The sequence below is a fragment of the Dipodomys spectabilis genome, unplaced genomic scaffold (genome assembly GCF_019054845.1).
Source record: "Dipodomys spectabilis isolate Male_0828 unplaced genomic scaffold, ASM1905484v1 ptg000006l, whole genome shotgun sequence".
NCBI classification, from domain to species: domain Eukaryota; kingdom Metazoa; phylum Chordata; class Mammalia; order Rodentia; family Heteromyidae; genus Dipodomys; species Dipodomys spectabilis.
Window position 1 is genome coordinate 5,770,758 of NW_024870683.1, and position 20,130 is coordinate 5,790,887.

The 20,130-nt window shown below is 39.8% G+C and overlaps 1 protein-coding gene across 1 annotated transcript in view; it reads right to left on the minus strand.

The window, feature by feature from the left end:
• Smu1 (SMU1 DNA replication regulator and spliceosomal factor) overlaps positions 1-20,130 on the minus strand; it is a 38,130-nt gene that overhangs the window by 7,179 nt on the left and 10,821 nt on the right. The window contains exons 6-10 of the mRNA XM_042696833.1: positions 19,484-19,603; positions 13,869-13,985; positions 11,430-11,557; positions 10,470-10,596; positions 7,453-7,620 (exon numbers count right to left, since the gene is read on the minus strand). Of these exons, the coding sequence (XP_042552767.1) occupies positions 7,453-7,620; positions 10,470-10,596; positions 11,430-11,557; positions 13,869-13,985; positions 19,484-19,603 (660 nt within the window). The remainder of the gene's footprint in view (positions 1-7,452; positions 7,621-10,469; positions 10,597-11,429; positions 11,558-13,868; positions 13,986-19,483; positions 19,604-20,130) is intronic.

Sequence of the window (20,130 nt, forward strand, 5' to 3'; positions counted from 1 at the left end):
GAATCCTTAGCCAGAGCAGTAAGTCAAGAAAAAGACATTAAAGGGATCTGCATAGGGGAGAAAGCAGTTAAACTATCTCAAAATCTCCATTCCCAAACTCTTAGAGCTTATAAACCACTTCAGCAAAGTAGCAGGATACAAAACTAACCCACAAAAATCAGTCACCTTTCTGTACACCAACAATGTACAAGCAGAAAAGGAAATCAAGGAAACAACCCAATTCAAAATAACCTCAAAAAAAAAAAAAAAAGTATCTAGGAATAAACCAAACCAAAGATGTACAGGGTCTATTTCATGAAAACTATAAAGCCTAAAAAAAGGAATCATAGAGGATACCAGGAAATGGAAAGACCTCCCATGTTCCTGGATAGGCAGAATTAATATAGTGAAAATGGCGATACTGCCAAAATGATATACACATTCAATGCAATTCCCATTAAAATCCCAATGACATACTTCACTGAAATAGAGAAAACAGTCCAAAAATTCATATGGAACAATAAAAGACCCAGAATAATCAAAGCAATTCTAGGCAAAAGAAAGAATGCGGGAGGGATCACGATACTGGATTTCAAGCTCTTCTACAGAGTCATAATAACAAAGACAGCTTGGTACTGGCACAAAGAGACCTGAAGATCAATGCAACAGATTAGAGGACCCAGAAATAAAGCGGCATACGTACAGTCAGTTGATATTTGACAAAGGAGCCAAAGACATAAAGTGGAAGAACCATAGCCTCCTCAACTACTGGTGCTGGGAAAACTGGGCGGCCACATGCAGAAAACTAAAAGTGGACCCCAGCCTGTCACCATGCACTAACATCAACTCAAAATGGATTAAAGACCTTAACATCAAACCTGATACTCTGAAACTACTGCAGGACAGAGTAGGAGAGACACTTGAACTTACATGTACAGGCAGGAACTTCCTGAACAGAGTCACAACAAATTGGAGAAACTTGATAAAAATGGGACTACCTTAAAATAAAAAGTTTCTAGCCGGGCACCGGTGGCTCACGCTTGTAATCCTAGCTACTCAGGAGGCTGAGATCTGAGGATCGCAGTTCAAAGCCAGCTCCGACAGGAAACTCCCTGAAACTCTTATCTCCAATAAACCACCAGAAAACCGGAAGTGGCGCTGTAGCTCAAGTGGTAGAGTGCTCGCCTTGAGCTGAAGAGCTGAGGGACAGCGCCCAGGCCCAGAGTTCAAGGCCCATGACTGACAAAAAAAAAATAAAAATAAAATAAAAATAAAAAGTTTCTGCACCGATAAAGAAATAGCAACCAAACTAGAAAGAAAGCCAACTAATTGGGAAAAAAAAATTTACCAGGAATATATCAGACAAGGGTCTAATATCCATCATATACAAGGAACTCAAGAAACTAACCCCTCATAAATCTAACAAACCAATCATGAAATAGGCAAGGGAGCTAAACAGAGACTTCTCAGAAGAAAAGATAAAAATGGCAAAGAAACACGTGAGGAAATGTTCATCATCCCTGGCTGTAAAGGAAATGCAAATAAAAACAACACTGAGATAACCTTACCCCAGTCAGAATGGCCCACATCCTAAATTCAGCCAACAACAAATGCTGGAAGGGATGCGGAGAAAGAGGAACCCTACTGCATTGCTGGTGGGAATGTATACTAATACAACCACTTTGGATCCAAAAACTGTGGTACCTATATACAATATATTATGCAGCCATTAGAAAGGACAAATAATGGCATTTGCAGGGAAATAGATGGAACTAGAGCAAATTATTTTGAGTGAGGTAAGCCAAGAACAAAGAGACAAATGGCACATGGTCTCCCTGATAGGTGGATGCTAAAGCCAAAATACAGGAAGATATGACAAAGTACATAGGACTTGGGAAACAAAGAACAACCACTCATTTCGTCGTATCATTACTAAATGACTCCATGTTCTTGACCATATATATGGTAGATATATGCACGCAACAAAGGGAAGCCAGGAGGAGGACACAAAATAAGTGGGAAATGGAATAACATATAACAAAGGGGCCCATCAGCTGCACTGGACATAGACGAAAAAAGAACTAAGCAACCTAAAGTCAGCGATGGAAAGGGAGGAATGAGAGGGAAAGAGGGAACAACTTACACTAAGCAAAAGGAAAGAAATGTAAAAATCACCTGGTGTTGAAGAAATAATTTGTATTGTCAAAGCTCACAGAACTCACAAACTTTATAGACCACAATAATGACAATGAAGGTTAAAATGTGTCTGTGACTTTAACCAAGTATCACTATTCCACAATACTGTAAAATATGTGAAATTTATGTAATCACCTAATCTCAATTTAAAGAAAAAAAAAGAAAAGTGAGAGAAGGGGGAGGGGCTAGGAGCGATGGGTGACAATGTCGTCAGAGGCCCTGAATTCACATACAAGGTTTTGTAGAATGGGAACTTCTTTGCACAACTACTTGAAGATAGTAATAATAAAAAAATGTTTAAAAAAATGACAACAAAAAAGGGCTAAAAGGTTACACATTGACTCCATCTACTTGTACGCTATTTTCAAAATGACAAGATTATAATGAAGAACATATCAGCTGTTGCCAAGGGTTAGGGATTGAGATTTATTTGAAATTAAAAACACAATGTCATTTATATTAGCACTAATATAATTTCACTAAAGTGAAATACTTAAGTATAAATCTAAAAGAAGTACACAGACTTATGGCAGGAAAACTACAAAAATCTGATAAAAGATATGACAGAACTAAATAGATATTCTATGCTCATGAATAGGAAGATTTGACGATTTGACATATTACCAGTTTGGATCTATAGATTCAGTGTGATCTCAGAAAGTTATTAGATACAAACAAACTGATTTTAAAGTCTATATTGAAAGGCAAAAGACCCAGAATAGCAAACTCATTATCAAAGGAGGAAGGAAGAGTTAAAGGACTGACACTACCTGACTTCGGGACTTAAAAAGCTATAACTGAGATACTGTGATAATGAACAAAAAAAGGGCAAATAAACCAGTATGAATCTACACACAGACCTAATACTTTTCCTCAAACTTAACTCAAGATGGATCACAACAGACAAATTCAAAACCTAAAACTAGGTGACCTTGATGATTACATCTAGTTGATCTTGGGTTTACTGATAACTTTCTAGATGCATCAAAAACATAATCCATAAAGGAGAGAACTGGCAAACAAGACTTCATTAAAATAAAAAATGCAAGCCGGGGGGTATGGCTTCAGTGGCAGTGTCTTCCATGAAATGGGAAAGCCCTGAGGTTCAAACCCTAGTACTCCAAAACTAAATAAAATAAAAAATAATTCTTTACTCTGTGAGAGTTACTTTCAAAGAGAATAAAAAGAAAATCCACAAACTGGGAAAAATATATCTGATAAAGAATTCTTACTCAAAAGATTCCTAGGTGCTTTCCCTGAGCTGTTTTGCTCAAGACTAGCACTATACCTACCACTTGAGCCACAGCTCCATTTCTGGCTTTTTGGAAATTAATTAGAGATAAGATCTCTCAGATTCTTCTGGCCTGGGTTGGCTTCAAACTATAATCCTCAGATCTAGCCTTGTGAGTAGCTTGGAATATAGGCATGAGTCACGAGCACTGGACTTACAAAGAATTCTTAAAACTCAATAGTAGGGCTGGGAAGGTGGCTCAGTGGTAGAGCGCTTTGCCTTGCATGCCTGAGGTCCTGGGTTCGATTCCTCAGCACCACATAAGCAAAAAGAAAAAAGTCGAAAGTGGCGCTGTGGCTCAAGTGGTAGAGTGCTGGCCTTGAGCTGAAGAGCTGAGGGACAGCGCCCAGGCCCAGAGTTCAGGCCCCACTACCAGACCCAAAAAACAAAAACAAACAAACAAAAAAACTCAATAGTAACAAACAACCCAACTGAAAAATATGCCAAAGATGACTTCGATACCTCATCAAGGCAATATCAGATGACAAATAAGATATGAAAAGATGTTCTGTAGGGCTGGGAGGTGGTTCAGTAGTAGAGTGCTTGCCTTGCATGCATGAGGTCCTGGGTTCAATTCCTGAGAACCACATAAACAGAAAACGCCGAAGTGGCCCTGTGGCTCAAGTGGTAGAGCGCTAGCCTTGAGCTCAAGAGCTGAGGGACAGCACCCAGGCCCAGAGTTCAAGCCCCCCAACTGACAAAAAAAGATGTTCTGGGGCTGGGAAGGTGGCTCAGTGGTAGAGCGCTTGCCTTGCATGCATAAGGCCCTGGGTTCGGTTCCTCAGCACCACATAAGCAAAAAGAAAAAAGCTGGAAGTGGCACTGTGGCTCAAGTGGTAGAGCACTAGCCTTGAGCTGAAGAGCTGAGGGACAGCGCCCAGGCCCAGAGTTCAGGCCCCATGATCGGAACCCACTCCCCCCCATCCCCCCACCCCACCCCCCCAAAAAAAGATGTTCTGCATCTTTTCATGCCATTAGGGAAATCCAATTAAAAGAAGACAGATAGCACTATATATCAATTATAATGGCCAAAATCCAAAACAATAGCATCCAGTAAGGCAAAGATGAAGGACAGTAAGAACTCATTGCTAGTGGGATACAAAAATCACATAGACACTTTCAAAAGTAGTCTTTAATTTCTTACAAAATTCGATGTAACTCATCAAACAATCCAGCCATCATACACTATTTGGTATTTAAATCAAAGTATTGAAAATTTATGTTCACACAAAAATCTGCATATGATTTCCACATTTGCATTATTATTAATTGCCAAAACTTGGAACTGTGGCACATCCAGGCAAAGGATTATTCAGCACCAAAAGAAATGAGTAAGCTGGGCACTGGTGGCTCAGGGCTATAATCCTAGCTACTCATACTCAGGAGGCTGAGATCTGAGAATCGCAGTTCAAAACCAGCCTGAGCAAGAAAGTCCATGAGACTTTTATTTCCAATTAACCACTAGAAAACCAGAAGTGGGACTGTGGCTCAAATTGGTAGATTGCTGTATCTTGAGCAAAAGAGCTCAGGGACACTGCCTATGCCCTGAGGTTCAAGGCTCATGACCAACAAAAAAGAAAAAAGAAAAAAAAAAAAAAAAAAAGAGATATGGGCTGGGAAGGTGGCTCAGTGGTAGAGCGCTTGCCTTGTATGCTCAAGGCCCTGGGTTCGATTCCTCAGCACCACATAAGCAAAAAGAAAAAAGCCGGAAGTGGCGCTGTGGCTCAAGTGGTAGAGCACTAGCCTTGAGCTGAAGAGCTGAAGGACAGTGCCCAGGCCCAGAGTTCAGGCCCCACGACCGGAACCAAAAAAAAAAAAAAAAAAAAAGAGATATTAAGCCATGAAAAAACTAGGAGACAACTTAAACATCATTATTAAGTGAAAGCAACCAATCTGTGAAAAGGCTCTATGAATATCTCTTTCTATATAACTTTCTGAAGAGAACAAAAATATGAAGATGATAAAAAATGAGTGAATGCTACAAGTCAGAGAAGAAGTTAAGGATGATTAGGCAGAGAACCAAGAATCTTTTAGGTAATAACACATTTTCCCAAACTCACAGAATATAGAATGGTTGAACCTGAATGCAAATTATGGCATTTGGATGACAGAGATATGCCAATGTAAGTTTTAACAAATGTACTACTCTGGGGCTAAGAAGGTGACTCAGTGGTAGAGCGCTTGCCTAACATGCATGAAGCCCTGGGTTCAATTACTCAACACCACATAAAAAACACTGGAAGTGGTGTTCAAGTGGTAGAAGAATGTTAGCCTTGAGCAAAAGAAGCTCAGGTATAGTGCCTAAGACCTGAGTTCAAGCCCCATGACTGGGAGAAAAAATGTACTATTCTGGTAGGGGATGTTAAGAATAAAGAAAACTGCATTTATGGGTCAGAGCCATGTATAAATTTTTGTACGAAGGGACTTGATGCTGTCCCAGAGCATTTTTTTTGCTTAAGGCTGGCATCCTACCACTTGAGCCACAGCTCCATTTCTGGCTTTTTAGTGATTAACTGGAGAGTCTCAGGAACTTTCCTGCTTGGGCTGCCTTTGAGTCTCAATCCTCAGATCCCAGGCTCCTGAGTAGCTAGGATTACAAGCATTAGCCACCAGTCCCAGACAAAATAACCTAAGTATTTTTTAATAATGAAATCATAATAATGGAAAAGAGATCAGTAGCAACTAGGAGTGACTGGAGGGAGGGTTGGACCAAGAAGATATATAGCAAGTATGAATTTCTCTGAGAGTGATAAAACAGTTCTTAATCTCATTGTAGTCGTCACTAAATGAATTTATACATATGATCAAACTTCACACAACTATTTTGGTTTCAAATAAGTAGAGGGTGCTGTGGGCATAGGACCAAGTGTCAGAGCACCTGCCTAGCAAGTGCAAGGCCCTCCCTGAGTTCAAACCCCAGTAGCCTGTAAAACGACGAAATTCAAATAAGGTCTGTAATTCATTGATGAATATCACATAAATTTTATCCCCTAGTTTTATGTAAATTAATTTACTTTATTATAATTATAGAGGTGATGTACAGAGGGATTATAATTATGAGTCAGGTAATGAGTACATCCATTTCCTAGTTTTGATCATTGTAATACTATGGTTTTGTAAAATATCATCCCAGGAAGTTGGAAGAAGTCTATATAGTATCTCTCTGTATTTTTTCATTGTCTAGTTGAATCTGGAATTACTTTTTCAACAAATTTTTGAAAAGCTGGGCAATAGGAGCATACCTTTGTAATCCTATGGAGGCCAAAGAAGGAGGTTATTGAGTTTGAGGCTGTCCTGGGATATATAGTAAGAACCTATAATACGTTTTGCTTCAAAATAACTTTTTAGAGGTCAAGCAGAATACTATAAAGTATGTTCAGTTGATGCACTAGGCAGCTGTGACTACTGTGCGCGCTGTAGACCAGCCATTTCAGCCATGAATTCTTAACTACTACTTCATCAATTATAGGAATCAAAGGATGAAAAGTGAGTAGCATACAGCAGCCATGCATGTTCTCCATTCTCAGCAGAAACCCCCAATGCCCAGGCCAACGTTTCAATAACATTACAATACACAAGCTTAGGATTTGAGACCTGAACCCTGACATTACTAATGTCCCAGTGCTTCCTCATGGGCCCCAAAGTAAAATTCCTTGAAAACCTTCACATCAGGAGGACACAGTTGCCTTTCTCCTTTTAGAGATCCACTTTAATACTTGCACCACATGCTTCTCCCTAACACAAAGATTAAAATAGTGTGTCTCTAAAGGAGGTTTTAGACAAATCAAAGCCTATTTACCCATAGGATGAAAAAAGGAAGATCACAGTACAAAAACACCCTGGAGAAAGGAGGTAACTTCTGAAATAGAGATGTTTTATAGAGCTACAATTTAATTGTCTGAAAAATAAATACAGTTCACACTATTTAAAAGTAGTGGACCCATAGCGGACCAGATCCAGTGCAAAAGCATTTTCTGAGCACTCACCTGGCCTTGCATGTTCATGATGACCACAGTGTTTGATCGGTTGCACACCACAAAGTGTTCTGGGTTTTTAGGAAGCAGGATCACACTGTTGACAGTAATGTCTGTCCCTGCAGTGCTGCCCAAGGACTTAAAGGTATTTGAGCATTCTGTTGTCTTCATATTCCAGATCTACCATACAAAAATTTAAGAATTTCTAATTTCAAGGCTTAGAAATTAGGTAACTAAAAAGAGTAAAATTTTTTTTTTTTTTTTGGGTCCAGTTGTGGGGCCTGAACTCTGGGCCTGGGTGCTGTCCCTCAGCTCTTCAGCTCAAGGCTAGCACTCTACCACTTGAGCCACAGCACCACTTCCGGCTTTTTTCTTTTTGCTTATATGGTGCTGAGGAATCGAACCCAGGGCCTCAGGCATGCAAGGCAAGCGATCTACCACTGAGTCACCTTCCCAGCCCTAAAATTATTTTTTTAAAAGCTTATTTAACTTTTAGATCAAATACCCAGTATTTTCATGTACATAGTAATCATTCACCTATTTATCAACATAAAAATGAAAATATAACACTTTAAAAATCTGTATTTTCTTATATTGTCTTCCTAACATGTTGCCCATCTTTGATATTAGTTCTTTATTGACACTGCTATTGTTACAAAAAACCATTATGTTTGTTGAACCCAGCACCTGAGAAGCTGAAGCAGGAGAACAGTTAATTCAAGGACAGCTTAGATTACAGAGTTAAGAATCTGCCTTTAAAAAAATTAAAATTGGGGCCTGGGAATGTGGCTTAGTGGTAGAGTGCTTGCCTAGCATGCATGAAGCCCTGGGCTTGACTCCTCAGGACCACATAAACAGAAAAAGCCAGAAGTGGTGCTGTGGGCTCAAGTGGTAGAGTGTTAGCCTTGAATAAAAGAAGCTCAGGGACAGTGCCCAAGCCCTGACTTCAAGCCCCAGGGCTGGCAAAAATAAAAATAAATAAATAATTGGGCCTGGCGCTGGTGGTTCACACCTGTAATCCTACCTACTCAGGAAGCTGAGATCTGAGGATCACAGTTCGAAGCCAGCTGGGGGAAGCAAAAGTCCTGAGACTCTTTTTTTTTTTTTTTTTTTGGGTCCAGTCGTGGGGCCTGAACTCTGGGCCTGGGCGCTGTCCCTCAGCTCTTCAGCTCAAGGCTAGCGCTCTGCCACTTGAGCCACAGCGCCACTTCCGGCTTTTTTCTTATATGGTGCTGAGGAATCGAACCCAGGACCTCAGGCATGCAAGGCAAGCGCTGTACCACTGAGCCACCTTCCCCGCTCCTCCTGAGACTCTTATCTCCAATTAATCACAGAAAAAGCCAGAAGTGTTGCTGTGGCTTAAGTGGTAGAACACTAGCCTTAGGCAAAAAAAAAGCCAAAACAAACAAAAAAAACCAGGGACAGTGCCCAGGCCAAGTTCAAGCCCCAGAACTGGAAAAAATAATTAAAAATAAACTGGAAAAAAAATAAAAAACAATACAGCAACTCTACCCTTGTGGTAATCAAAACCAAATGAGGGCTTTGCATAGTACTTTAACCTGAAAATTCTGACTTGATAAGGTCTGGGCTGAGACATAGGTATAGGCAATTATTTGTTAGTTCCACAATAATTCTAGTTACAATCTTTATTAAGAACAGCAGAGTCACAATGCTGGCATACAAGAGTATCTATGAAGCATAAACCACCTGGCTATATTTCTTTTCCCAGTTTTTACCTTACACTTCTTGCCTTTTATGACTGAAGGGAGTTAAACCAGACAGCCTCAAAATCTGAGATAAACTTAGAGAAGAGATGGATTAATCATTGTGTGGCACTGTCCGACACCACTCACTTAATTATAAAAGCCTCTAAGGCACAGCTTTGTCTTATTTCTTCTGTGACTAACACAGAGCTCGGCAAAACATCTATAAACCAGAGGAAATAGCTACCCACAGGTTGTTCCATATAAACACTTATGACTTGCCCCAATCTTCTCTCTGAAGACCAGTTGTCTAGGACAAAAATAAACATTTCAAGGATCAATGTTCTCAGGCTTCTAGGGTTTTCTGTTTAAAAGATCAGTGCCACGCTTTGCCCCTCACATTGCATTAGAGGAAAAACTATAAAACAAAGAGGACTAGACAAGTCAATGCATAGATTGAGTCCTACCTTCCTAACACAAAAAAGGCAAATCCTATGACTAAAGTACTAAAAGCACTTTGTGTGTTTCCCTTCACATCCCATGGGAGAGTACATGTACTCTTACTTTCAGATTTATGGCTAAATGCTGAATCAAGAACAATTTCAGATGGCGGTCTGACTTCTAAGTGCTTATTTAAAAATTTTTAGATCCTCTACCACAAATCACTTGGCTAATATCTAGCAATTTAAATAGCAGCAGCTCATAAAGAAGCATTTCAAAGATTTTTCTACCAATTTTCTGCTTCAGTTTCTCAAACCTTTTCCAGGAAATGAGGCCTTTCTTTAAATAACTACATCTTTTAAGATACTAAAGAGCCATTATTTCAGTTTAAACTTGACTTCTCCCACTCCAGTATAAATGCTAGGGCAGACCCTAAATTTGAGGATATGGGTGAAGTTGTGTGACATACTGTACATGTAGTACTAATCTTCATTATTTCAAAAAGAAATGTATTTATTTGCCCAATAAGTCTTGTGAATTTGATTGTAAGGGTTGGCTATATTTATAGACAGATTTAACTACTGTGTATATCTGAATGGGAGAACACTGAAATTTAGGATTCCATACCCTTCCTCTTTTTCTCCACGTGATAAAGCTTGTGTGGACTATAGAAGTTTGAGATTTGTGGTCCTCAGTCCAATAAGAAGTACACATAGACTATAACTGTGTCTCAGACTCACCTCAGTCATGACTAAAATTGTCTTACCAGTCATGACTGGTAAGACAATAACTCCAACACATTCATTACCATTATCATGACTGCAACCTTCTCAAAGAACAAAAGTAAAGCAGACATCCAAAAGGAACCAGTTTCAAATACTTAACCTTTACAGTGCCATCAGAGGAAGCACTGATAATATAGTGTCCATCTTGTGTAAATGTTGCTTCATTAACAAAAGAGGAATGACCACGAAATTCCTTCAGGGTTTTCCCAGATTTTAAACCATGAATTCTATCACAAATAAAAGGAAAGGAAAAAAAAATAGTTTATATATTATGGTTGGAGCTAAGTGTTGAGTGACTATCAGACAAATTACAGAATTCTGTGCAATAATATTAAGTAAAAAAGTGGATAATGCTAGCATGTATACAATATAATCTTAATTATGTCAAACAGTTAAACAAAACTAAATTGCTCAGACTAGAAGAAAGTGTTAATATTACCGCAGGTGGTTTATCCCAAAGACTGGACTCTTAAAAATCTAGTAATTAAAGATTCAGAATCAGGGGCTGGGGAGGTGGCTCAGTGCTAGAGCGCTTGCCTTGCATGCCTGAGGCCCTGGGTTCGATTCCTCAGCACCACATAAGCAAAAAGAAAAAAGCCGGAAGTGGCGCTGTGGCTCAAGTGGTAGAGTGCTAGCCTTGAGCTGATGAGCTGAGGGACAGCACCCAGGCCCAGAGTTCAGGCCCCACGACCGGACCCAAAAAAAAAAAATAAGAAAAAAAAATAAAAATAAAATAAAATAAAGATTCAGAATCATTGGGCCTCAGCTGGATCCCAGGAATCTATATGTAGCAAGCTCTCTAAGATGATTATGACACAAATGGGTCCACAGACCACCCTCAAAAACATGAAACACTGCAATATTCCCTTTTGGATTCAAGTGGACAAAAAGACAGTACTATGTCAACTATACTGTGGGGAAATGAGGCCTAATATACCCTGACTCTTCCTATCACCCCCCCCCCATCCTGATGAAGAAATAAAGAATCACTACTATTTTCTCCTTCTGGGGCCTTACTTTATCAAATCCAGGTGAGGAGAATTTTGGAATTATTACTTACCTGATTGTCTGATCGAAAGAGGCACTAAGGATCTGACTGCTATCTTTGGAAAAGCTTAGACAGGTGACACCTTTACTGTGTGCCCTTTCAAACCTCCTTAAACACTGTCCACTCTGAATCTTCCACACCTTTAAAAACAAAAAACAAAACTTGTAAATGGAGTGTTCCACTATAAGATGCTATACTCACTAATATACCAAAGCAGTATTAAAAATGTACGCTAATAGCTGAATATGATATGTCTGCATCACACAGAACATTGTCAGTTGATCCCAGTGAAACTTAAAACTCTTTCTTACAAATTACTCCAACAAATATTCAGGACTAGGGAACAAACAGTAGTAGGAATGTTTGCAGAAGGTCCTGGGTGCCTAGCTACACTTAAAATTTTTTAAGGCCAGTGGCTAGGCTACTCCTGAGTAGCCTAGTTCTTAGGAAGCTGAGATCTGAGGATTAAGGCTCAAAGCCAACTCTGGTAGGAAAGTCAGTGAGACTCTTATCTCCAATAAACCATTCAGGAAAATGAAAGTGGCGCTGTGGCTCAAGTGGTATAAAGCTAGCCTTGAGCTGAAGAGCTGAGGGACAGTGCCCAGGCTGAGTTCAAGACCCACAACTGACAAAAAATAAAATAAAGGCTGGGAATGTGGCTTAGTGATAGAGTGCCTGCCTAGCATGCATGAAGCCCTGGATTCAATTCCTCAGTACCACATAAACAGAAAAGGCCAAAAGTAGCACTGTGGCTCAAGTAGTAGAGTGCTAGCCTCGAACAAAAGAAGCTCAGGGACAGTGCCCAGGCCTTGAGTTCAAGCCCCAGGACAAGCAAAAATAAAATAAAATAAAATGATTACTTAGCAGAGACCATTACTATATCGAATCTAGCCTGTGAAATAGTATAAGCAATTAAATAAAACTATAACGTAAATAGCTATCATTTCCTTGAAAACACACACACACACACACACACACACACACACACACACACACACAATTAGAAGCCAGGCACAAGAGGCTCACACCTATAATCCCAGCTACTCAGGAGGATGAGATCTGAGGATCACAGTTCAAAGCCAGCCCAGGCAAAAAAAGTCCTTGACACTCTTATCTCCAATAAACTACTCAGAAAAAGCTGTAAATGGCACTCTGGCTCAAATGGTAGAGTATTAGCCTTGAGCACAGAGGCTCAGGGACAGTGCCCAGGACCTGAGTTCAAGCCCCAAGAACAGCAAAAAGAAAACAAAGAAAATAGAGCCAAGTACTGGTGGTTCATGTCTATAATCCTAGCTACTTAGGAGGCTGAGATCTAAGGATCTCAAAGCCAGCCCAGTCAGAAAAGACCCCAAGACTTTTTTTTTTGCTAGTCCTGGGGCTTGAATTCAGGGCCTGTGCACTGTCCCTGAGCTAGCATTCTACCACTTGAGCCACAGCGCCCCTTTAGGCTTCTGTTTATGTGGTAAGGAACTGAACCCAGGGATTCATGCATGCTAGGCAAGCACTCTACCACTAAGCTACATTCCAAGTGTACCAACCACCCCCCTCTCCACCCAAAAGACTCTCATCTCCAACTAACTACAAACAAATCTAGAAATGAAGCTGTAGCTAAAGTGGACGAGAACTAGCCTTGAGCAGAAAAACTCAGGGACAGCACCCAGGCTCTAAGTTCAAGCCCCAGGACTGGCACACCAAAAAACAAAAAAGAAGAAAAAACATCAGGAAGTGGAAGTATGACTCAAGTGGACAAGTACCAGCTTTGAGGGAAAAAACCACGTAAGTGAGAATGTGTGGCCCTGAATTCAAGTCCCAGCACTAGCAGAAAAAGGAAGAGGGGAGAAAAAACATTTATAAGGTCTAGCTAGGGACATGGATCAAGAAATAAAATACCTGACTGGCCAGAGCAAGCTCTAATACCATAAAACAACAACAACAATAAAAGAAAAATCAAAGTACAGGGCTGGGAAGGTGGCTCAGTGGTAGAGTGCTTGCCTTGCATGCCTGAGGCCCTGGGTTCAATTCCTCAGCACCACATATGCAAAAAGAAAAAAGCCGGAAGAGGGCGCTGTGGCTCAAGTGGTAGAGCACTAGCCTTGAGCTGAGGGACAGCACCCAGGCCCAGAGTTCAGGCCCCACAACTGGACGACCACCCCCCCCCACCCAAAAAAAAAGAAAAAGAAAAATCAAAGTACAATACATCATATACAGTGATCTAGAACAGAATCATACATGGGAAAATTTTGGACTGAAGTCCCCGATCTATCATTTACCAGCTATGTGACCTAACATTATTGGAGCATTCAAGGCAGTTATTAGAACTACACAAGAAACAGTAAAGTGATCAGTATAAAGTTGAAGTTCATTAAGTAATTATCTATTACTATACTGAAGACCATGTGTACATATCTCTTAAAATTTCTATATATAAGAGTTCATGTCACTAATCCATACCTTGATTTTTCCATCTTGGGCCCCAGTTGCTAACATTTCTGTATCTCTGCTAAAACACATGCAGAGGACAGCGTCATCCATCATCATGAAGTTATCCTGTGCCTGGTATTTAAGATCCTAAAAGAAACAATGCTTAGCAGTTATCAAAATAACATAAAAACCAAGGCCCCAGTGAGCACATGAATGACTAGAAATTCACTAAAAGCAGGATCATGGAATGTACTTACTAGAAATCTCCAAAGCAAGTATCAGTGTCATGTACGTATGTTCATAATGAACTGGGAATAAATAATTTTACATAACTAAAACTAGTAGTATTTAAAAAACTGTCAAGATAACCCAGACATGTTCAAGAAGAACTCTAGAACTCAAGGGTCAGTTTCAGAAAGTTAAATCCTATTTAAAAAACAAACATAATATTCTAGGCCTTTTCTAGGAAGAATTTCCCCAGTTTCTATCTTACATCTTTTAGTTTTGTTTTTTTGTAAGCTGATACCGAGACTTGAACTCAGGGTCTCATGCTCTCATTCAGCATTTTTTGTTCAAATCTGTTGTTTCACTACTTGAGGCATACCACTCCTGGCTTTTGCTGGTTTTTTGGAGATAAGTCTCTGATCCTCAGATCTCAGCCTCTTAAGTAGCTAGGATTATAGGCAAGAGACAACAGTGCCCAGCAAATACTGAATTTTAAATTAAGTGGATTTAAGTTGGAAGCCAGCATAGGCAGAAGAGTCCATGAGACTGACTCCATCTCCACACTAATTAACAAATAGTAAGGTTGGAGTCATGGCTCAAGTGGTAGAGCACCAAGGGAGCAAGCAAGCCAAGCAAATGCAAGGTCCTGAGTTTAAACACCAGTACCACCAAAATAAAAAGGTCAAGAAGGATTCTGGGGGCACAATGGCAGAATGAAAGCATTTTATTTTTATTTTTTTGCTAGTTAGTCCTGGGCACTGTCCCTGGGCTTCTTTTTGCTCAAGGTTAGTGCTCTACCAGTTGAGCCACAGCTCCAGAGACTTTCCTACCCAGGCTGGCTTTGAACCATGATCCTCAGATCTCAGCCTTCTAAGTAACTAGGATTACAGGCATGAGCCACCAGCGCCCAGCTTACAACTACCATTTACACTCCATGAATGAGAAGAATCTGGTGATATAAAAGTGACCAGATTCTGAAGAGGAAACCACAAGGTGGAGAAGACCAGGAAACTACAGAGAAGTAATTACAGGAGTAGAAAAGCAGCAGGGAGTTTGGATCTGGATTTTGGCTGTCCTGGCTGGGAGAAGAGAAACCAAAGATTGGAATACCAAATAAAATCACAGTCACACCAGGAGATCACCAAATTTTGTAGCAGGAAAAGCATAAAACCTGAAAGGCTGTGCTGTGCTGGGAGACAGTGACTAATCTGTTATGAGAGTCTGGAAAACTATTTCGTGTCCCCCATATCCCAGAAAGCAAGAGAGTCAACAGCTTGAAACATTTTCTCTAGGAGCCCAGGGACAAGGAACCATGGCAGTTTAACAACCACAAGACACTTTGCTCTAAACTTGGGTATAAATAAGTTACAGAGTATGAGGGGAGGACACAGTGATGGACCATTGAGAGAGGAACTAGCTGAGCAGTTCAAGCTGCAAGAAGTTATGTTATAGCTTTGAGACTTGATGATGGAGAAGCCCAACAGGAGGCAGTACTGGAAGATGAGAGGATAGGGAGTTCCTGCCAAGACAAATAGAAGAGACACCTGGGTGACAGCTGTAGGTCTCATCACAGAAAAGCTGCAGTACTCCAGAAACCCAGCACACACATAGACTTGCTGCCAAGCTACAGCAGATCAAAACATCTGGCACAGGGCTGGGAAGGTAGCTCAGCGGTAGAGTGCATGCCTTGCAAGCATGAGGTCCTGGGTTCGATTCCTCAGCACCACATAAAAGCCGGAAGTGGCGCTGTGGCTCCACTGGTAGAGCGCTAGCCTTGAGCTGAAGAGCTGAGGGACAGCGCCCAGACCCAGAATTCAGGCCCCATGACCGGCAAAAAAAAAAACAAAAAAAACATCTGGCACAGCCAGACTCATGGAAGCAAAGCAGTCTTGAGATTCCCTGCTATGTAAGCAATGAAGCATCAATCACCAACTTGACCTCTAAACAAAGGCCATGCCTCCATGTAAGGTTTTCTAAGGGAAGCAAAGTCCTCACACTCAGACCTAAAACAGCTTCTTGCACACTGCTGAGAAGTCCATATATAAATAAATATATATGTGTGTATATGTATGTATATATATATATATATATATATATATATATATATATATATATATATAAACATAGAAAAACTGGAAAATTCACATTTTGTTGTACGTGAATATTGGTCTTTGTGCCTATTTTGTTTTTTAGTATAAATTGAATAAAGACCTTTAACTCCCATACTCTAGCATAGGACTGTTACTCCCTACTATTTAATTTTGTATTTTGCTTGTCCTTCTCTTGCTTTTCTCCAAAGTCATCACCTAAATCCTAATACCCTTCACTATTTTCTTGCAAATCATAGTACCATTACCTTCCCATATCCCCTTCCCACTTATACGATCCTTCCATCTTCAAGCAGAATCCTTCTCTTACTTATACTCTCTTCTACTCCTGCCACCCATCCCTAATTCTACCTCATTACATTCTACACTCACAGTTAGTAACTAAATCACCCGAACATTATTAGGCTTGTTGTTGGTATTATTGTTGTTGTTTGTTCTTTATCACTGGCACCTTCTGGGTTTTTAATCTGGGTATATATACCTACATAACTCTCCTCATTTTACCTTCCCTACTCGACATAAAATTAACTAAATTTTTCTTTACTTACCTTACTCCACCTTCTCATTAACCTCTCCAATAAAGCTAAGCTCTTACTCCTACCCACCCTCTATAATCTTAATAGTTTTATTCCAATACACTCTATATCCTCTTTATATCTTTCCTAACTTAACTTCCTTGGGCCAGGAAGGTGGCTCAGTGGTAGAGCGTTTGCCTTGCATGCATGAGGCCCTGAGTTCGATTCTTCAGCACCACAGACACACAAAAAAACCCACAAGCGGTGCTGTGGCTCAAGTTATAGAGTGCTCACCTTGAGCTGAAGAGCTGAGGGACAGCGCCCAGGCCCAGAGTTCAAGCCCCATGATTGACAAAAAATAAAAAAAAAAAAGTAAGCATCTAACTTAACTTCCCTGGTTAAGGAAAGTCTTCTTAGAGCATGAAAATACACCTTGGGTTCTACATTCCTTCCTCTAAAATGATCAGAGCAGATCTGTTTTCATTAGAGATGGTCACAAAAACATAGCTAGGCACTGGTGGTCACATCTGTAGTCTCAGGAGGCTGAGATCTGAGAGTCACAGTCTGAAGCCAGACCAGGTATTAAAGTACATCAGATTCATATTTCTAATTAACAGGAAAAAGCTGGAAGTGGAGGTATGGCTCATATTGTAGAGCATCAGCCTTGAGCAGAAAAAGTCAAACAAGATCACAAGGCCCCAATACTAGCACAAAAAAATACAAGCAAACAAAAACTAAACAAGTACTAAAAGAACGTATAGAAGAAAAGTTGAATAAATTTGATACGAAAGAATTAAGCCAATAAAATAAAGCGATAGCAAAGTCAGAAGACAAAATCAAAATTGAAAAATATTTGCGATACATATTTTGATTTCCTCAAAACAGGAAGAGCTCCTCCTTAAAATCAGGGGTTTTTGTTTGTTTTTTTGGGGGGGTCCGGTCATGGGGCCTGAACTCTAGCCTAGACACTGTCCCTCAGCTCTTCAGCTCAAGGCTAGCACTCTACCACTTGAGCCACAGTGCCACTTCCAGTTTTTTCTTTTTGCTTATGTGGTGCTGAGGAATTGAACCCAGGGCCTCATGCATGCAAAGCAAGCTGAGCCACCTTCCCAGCCCTAGTTTTTAAAAAATTGAATAGGAAAATGATAAAGGATACTAACAGACTTTACAAAATAGGAAACATTGATGACTATTCACATAAACTTCATTCATAAAATAAATACAACTAGGAGTACAATTAGGTTAAGATTAGAAATCCTCTTGTCAGGTGCCAGTGACTCATGCCTATAATCCTAGCTACTCAGGAGGCTGAGATCTGAGGATCATGGTTCAAAGCCAGCCCAGGCAGGAAAGTCTGTGAGACTCTTATTTCCAATAAACCACTAGAAAACCGGAAGTGGTGCTGTGGCTCAAGTGGGAGAACACTCGCCTTGAGCTGAAGAGTACAGGGAAAGCGCCCAGGCCCAGAGTTCAAGCCCCACGACTGACCAAAAAAAAAAAAAAAAAGATTAGAAATCCTCTTAAAGTGACTGGGTACATAGGGGTTCAACCCATACCAAAAAAATGTTTTAAAGTAATTATTTCTAAAAAATATTATAAAAATAAGGAGAATAGCATGTATAATATCATATCATCCATATAAAATCTTTGGTAAGAATATAAATTAATTATTTACACACATACAGAACATTCTAGGAAGAATAAGAAAGTATTAACTTGGCAATCTAAGGAAGAAAAATGACTGCTAAAGGAAAGAAAGTGAGAGTCAAAACTCTTTACTTAAATGTTATGCCACTTTTTATTACCCATTCAAAGTATGAATTTTGTAAAATATTCTTTCAATTCTTATCAAGGTTTTCCCTGAACAATAAATTCAGAATTTAAAATAGCTTTAGTTCATTTTCAACATAGTGTCTAGTGAGTATTACTGGCTACATTAGTTCACTTTTTTTTTTTTCTTTTTTTCTTTCTTTGCCAGTTGTGGGGCTTGAACTCAGACTGGCCACTGTACCTCAGCTCTTCAGCTCAAGGCTAGCACTGTACCACTTGAGCCACAACGCCACTTCTGGTTTTCTAGAAAAGCCGGACCCAAGGCCTCATGCATGCAAGGCAAGCACTCTACCACTGAGCCACCTTCACAGCCCCTAGTTCACTCTTTGTCCCACCATTTCTGTGCTTCCCCTTTTCCTCCTCAAATCAGATTAACTTACATACAAGACAAAAGGTGCAGAAACAGCGGGCCAGTGGCTCATGCCTGTAATCCTAGCTACTCAGGAGGCTGAGATCTGAGGATCATGGTTCAAAGCCAGCGGCAGGAAAGTCCGTGAGACTCTTATCTCCAATAATCCACTAGAAAACCAGAAGTGGCACTGTGGCTCAAGTGGTAGAGTGCTCACCTCCCCTTTAGCTGAAGAGTGCAGGGACAGTGCCCAGGCCCAGAGTTCAAGCCCCACAACCGACAAAAAAAAAAGTGCAGAAACAAAAGAAACAAAAGATGAAAAAGAGGGGAGAAAAAACAAAAAGTAAAAAAAAGGAGAAGGGGGAGCCAGAAGGAAAAAAAGGAGGGAAGAGGTAAGACTGTTCAAATAGAAATGTACTCAATACCTGACTTATAGCTTCTCTGTACATCACCTTTCCAATAAATATATAATAATTTTTTAAAAATAGCTTTAGTTTTTGAATTATAAAATACATGCTCATTACTTAAAGTCTCTTCCTCTAATAATCGACCTGAGAAATAAGACATAGATAATTAAAAGTAATTTTTCTATAAGCTAAAACATATAGAATACTTTACCTTCCTGATTTTTCCAGTAGTAAAGTTCCATACTTCAATAAATCCATCAACAGACCCAGTGACCAGATATTGACCATCTGGAGAAAATCTAGCACATTCCACATGTGATTTCTGACCAAACTGTTTTAAAAGAAAGAATGAAACATGAATTTTTATCTCATGGCCTTAAAACAATTCTTGTTTTAGCCTTTTGAGAAACCTTACCCTGTACAAGTCATAGCTGGCCCAAAGAATTAGGTATTTCTATACCTTGACATCATCAGAAGCTGGTCTACTTTTTCTGACAAGTTTTATGACTACATGTTTAGATTAAGATAAATTTTTGACTATGAGATTATTTCCAAAGGAAAGGGGAATAACAGAGAGAGATTTGCTATAATCAGCTACTATTAGTGTGATTTTCACCCTCAGCATAGCCAAAACATAGTATGTGTTTTCCTACACTAATGTGTAAGCTTCCTATCACTGTTTTATGACTTTTATTTAATCATGTGATAACCAATTCTAAAAGGCCTAATTTAAACTTGATAGACTGTTTACCCAAGAAAATGCATGTTAAGCATTTGATGGTCCAGTAACATAAGAAAACTATAGGAACTTAGACAAAAGTAGAAACCAGAAAGGTCTCATGTGTATCTTTTTTTTAA